This window comes from Helianthus annuus, chromosome 17, assembly GCF_002127325.2.
Source record: "Helianthus annuus cultivar XRQ/B chromosome 17, HanXRQr2.0-SUNRISE, whole genome shotgun sequence".
Lineage (NCBI taxonomy): Eukaryota > Viridiplantae > Streptophyta > Magnoliopsida > Asterales > Asteraceae > Helianthus > Helianthus annuus.
In genome coordinates, this window is record NC_035449.2 from 51,456,564 (window position 1) to 51,460,222 (window position 3,659).

The 3,659-nt window shown below is 35.0% G+C and overlaps 1 protein-coding gene across 1 annotated transcript in view; it reads left to right on the forward strand.

Annotated features, from left to right (window-relative positions):
* LOC110924214 overlaps nt 1–889 on the forward strand; it is a 2,580-nt gene extending 1,691 nt beyond the window's left edge. The window contains exons 3-4 of the mRNA XM_022168248.2: nt 378–496; nt 578–889. Coding sequence (XP_022023940.1) covers nt 378–496; nt 578–598 — 140 coding nt within the window. The 3' untranslated portion in view covers nt 599–889. The remainder of the gene's footprint in view (nt 1–377; nt 497–577) is intronic.
* Nucleotides 890–3,659: the final 2,770 nt, after the last annotated feature.

Below are 3,659 nucleotides of genomic sequence, written 5' to 3' on the forward strand. Positions count from 1 at the left end.
TAAAACTTACTTTTGAGGCATTCAATTAGTTTGGATGCTTCCCTTCTTAGCTAAACTTTTCTTATTTGACCTGTTCTAGTCCTCAATTATCAGACCAACTGTCAACAAACTAAATACAAACTTTATGCCAGAAGCTACCCAAGATATGTTCAAAACACAATAAATAATAACTCATTAACATCATTTATTCTTCTTAAATGAAAAAAAGTTACCTCTTCGTTCCCCTTGAAACACAAAAATGTCGCGTGATAGAAACTGGATGTACATGAAGAGAACCACTAGTGAGGGTCTCTTTGATCCGACATTCCAACATCATGTCAACTTTTTCTTGGATTATGCATATGCTAACGCACCTAACATTCAAAGAGAACTAATAGATGGGGTCGAGGTTTCTAAAATAAGATGTCCATGTGGCAAATGCCAAATTCATCGTTTCAAGAAGAGATTTGAGGTTGTTGGTGATCTTTTCAAAAAGGGATTCATGGATAACTATAAGGTATGGTATGCTCACGGTGAGTCATTTCTTTATATAATGTATTTACTAATTATAACTATATATATTTTAACAACTTTTTAGGCTCAAGTTATGCGAACCTGAATGGTTGATCTTGAAGCTCGGGTTCAAGAAGAAAGGAATCTACTTGTATCTCCTCTTGAAGAAGAAATGGATCTACTTGCAACTCGTCTTGACGATGAAAGGGAAGCAAGGGAAGAACTTCAAAAACAACTTCAAGAGTTTATGAAGAATTAGCGTTCTCCCTCTAATTAGTTCTAGTTTTTGATATCTTTTTGGAATTACGTTGAATTGTATTAGCTTACGGTTTAAACATATTGGAACTTGCGTTGTAACGCATGATTTTTGAATTTATGTCATTGTAAGTTCAGTGAATTTTGTAAACCAGGTTTTTGGTATTGCAGATTATTTCTGGAATTTTTCGTCAAAAAATGCAGAAATATTATTTATTTTTTTGCAGTTTTTTTATTTAATAAATTAGGTGGTTGGAAATGTGTCACAACATAAATAGCTTTTGTTGGAAAACGGTCAAAAATAGTAGACTTGTTTTCTTTATTTTGTCAGAAATTTGTCACAAAACATACTCAGTTTTTGTAGAAAATTTGTAACAACACTTCTAATTTTTTTGTAGAAAATGGGTCACAAAAAATACTCAGTTTCCTCGGAAATTTGTAACAACACTTCTAATTTATTTGTAGGAAGTGCGTCACAAAAAATACCAGTTTCCTTGGAAATTTGTAACAACACTTTTAATTTATTTGTAGAAAGTGGGTCACAAAAAATACTCAGTTTCCTAGGAAATTTGTAACAACACTTCTAATTTATTTGTAGGAAATGGGTCACAAATAATGTTGTATTAAAATTTGTTAATTTTTTTGTTTTTTTTTTGTCAGAAATGTGTAGCAAATTAAAATAAATCCTAAAAGATAATAATTAAATATATTGTAGGAGATTCGTAGCAATTTGTGACGCAGTAGTTTCGTAGAAAATGCGTAGGAAGTTGCGTAGGAAATGCGTTGAAAACGGGTTTCCTACGAGCTGTTTTCCTACATCAGGTGTTTGTCATAAATGCGTAGAAAAACCAGTTTTATGACGCATTTCCTAGGAAAACTGGTGTAAGAAATTTCAGATTTTCTAGTAGTGTACGATGTCTAATGAATTGAACCGATACTGGCCAAATAGCATTGGTGTCATATTAGATATATCTCTTTCGGGTTCTATATACCGAGCACCAGTATCATACATTCAACCCAGTAATGTAACAAGAAACGTAACGAACTGAACCTATATAGACTGTAAACTCGTTGCAAAGTTTCAAATGCTTTTTAAGTTTCAATTTCACATAATCAGTCCTAGAAAACATCTATCTATGCGACAACCATGGTTGTCGCAAATCTGTCGGAAAAATGACTTTAGCAATAGATTTGCGACAAAGCTGTTTAGTGTAAAAAAACCGTCAGAAGAAGAATTAGCGACCACATTTGCAACAAACTCCCACAAACCTTTTTCAGCTTTTCCTAAATTTTTCCGACAACTTTGCAACAATGTCTAATTTTTTAGTATTATATTTTATTTATTTTTGTCAATAGTAAAATTATGAAAATAATTAATCAGTGAGAATGAATAATTACCTGGGAAAGATCCCATGGTTTTCAAAATTAAGTAATTATTTTCGACCAATTTCCCACGTTTAGGATATAAAAATAGATATTTAGTTTTAATTTTGCAACAAAATTCCAATAATTATAATTTTTTTTAATATTGACAAAATTTTCACAAATCTAAAAACTATATCAATATTTTTTAAGTGTTGTGACGAAATGCGATATATTTATTGTTTTATTTTCCGGAGTTTTTCTGACAAAATTGAGACAACTCATAAAAAAAGGTTAAAGTAACCAGAATTGTTCTAAAAAAATGACAGAAAAATTCCAAAATATTTAAAAATATGTTCACAATCCTAAAATAAAAATACCAAAATATGTTCTGGGTAATTGTTGTTGATGCTTATCTCTTCCATTGGTTCTCTCTTTCGTTGTTTTCCCCTTCTTCCTCCACTTCCATGGAAGCGACCAACAGAGCTTCCTGTGTTGGTGTTAACGAGGCAATTCCTCTATCTGTTGGGAACTTCATCATCCCATGGGCTATAGAGACCACAACATCGAAAGCTGAGATGTCGGGTCTACCAATCAATAAGTTGTAGTTGGAAGGGGATTTTATGACTAATCAGTTCTTCAATACGGGAGAGGACTCTATCTCAGAAGTAGACGTTGAGGGTAAGCTCCCTCAAGGGTTGTAGCCTTTCCCAGGTGAAGCTTCTCAGGAACCGTCAATGGTTTCCAAACGAGCCTTCTGCTCTTCTCTGAACTGATTGAATCATCTCTCTTACATTACATTCGATGCCGCCTCTAGATCCATGTATACCCTATCAGTGGGGGAGCCTTACAGCTCAGCTTCCACGATGATAGGTGTTTATAACTTGTTGTTAGGATCAGTCGGGGGAAGCATACGCATTGTTGATTCCCAGACGAGGTTCGTCTCCTCTTCTCTTCTTGACCATCTTTTACCCACACCATGTTGACACCGACTTCTTTCTTTCCCTCCTGTTTGTCTTTGATATCCTTCACCAAGTGAGTTAGTTCGCTAGTTTTAACAGCTTCTTTTATTCTCTTTTTCAGTTGGAAGCAATCATTGGTGAGATGTCTTGTGTCATTGTGGAAAGCATAGAATTTACTTGTATCTTTCCTGCTTGAAGGTTTGGTGAGAGGTCTTAGAGCTCTGAAGCTATACTTGACCTCCCCAGCTAACAATATCTCTTGAGGTGTCTTGGTTAGGGTAGTGAAGATGCGTTTTTCTTTCTCGTGACCCCTGTTTGGACATGGTGACCTTCTCCTATCATCAAACCTTCTCCCTTGGTAGGGTCGGAATGGTTGTTTGTCCACGAAGGGTTAGAACCTAGGTCTCTTTATTGAAGGAGCATGTTCCCTCCAGCTTCCTTGTTCTCTTTTCTTAGCAGCTTTCTTTTCTAAAGCTTCTTACCTTTCAAGAAGGATTTTGCCCTTTTGAAGGCTTCTTCCAAGTTTGAGGATGATTTTGTGGAACCTTCTGAGGGGCTTCTTGGTTTTGATGGCGTTCATGAAGCCTG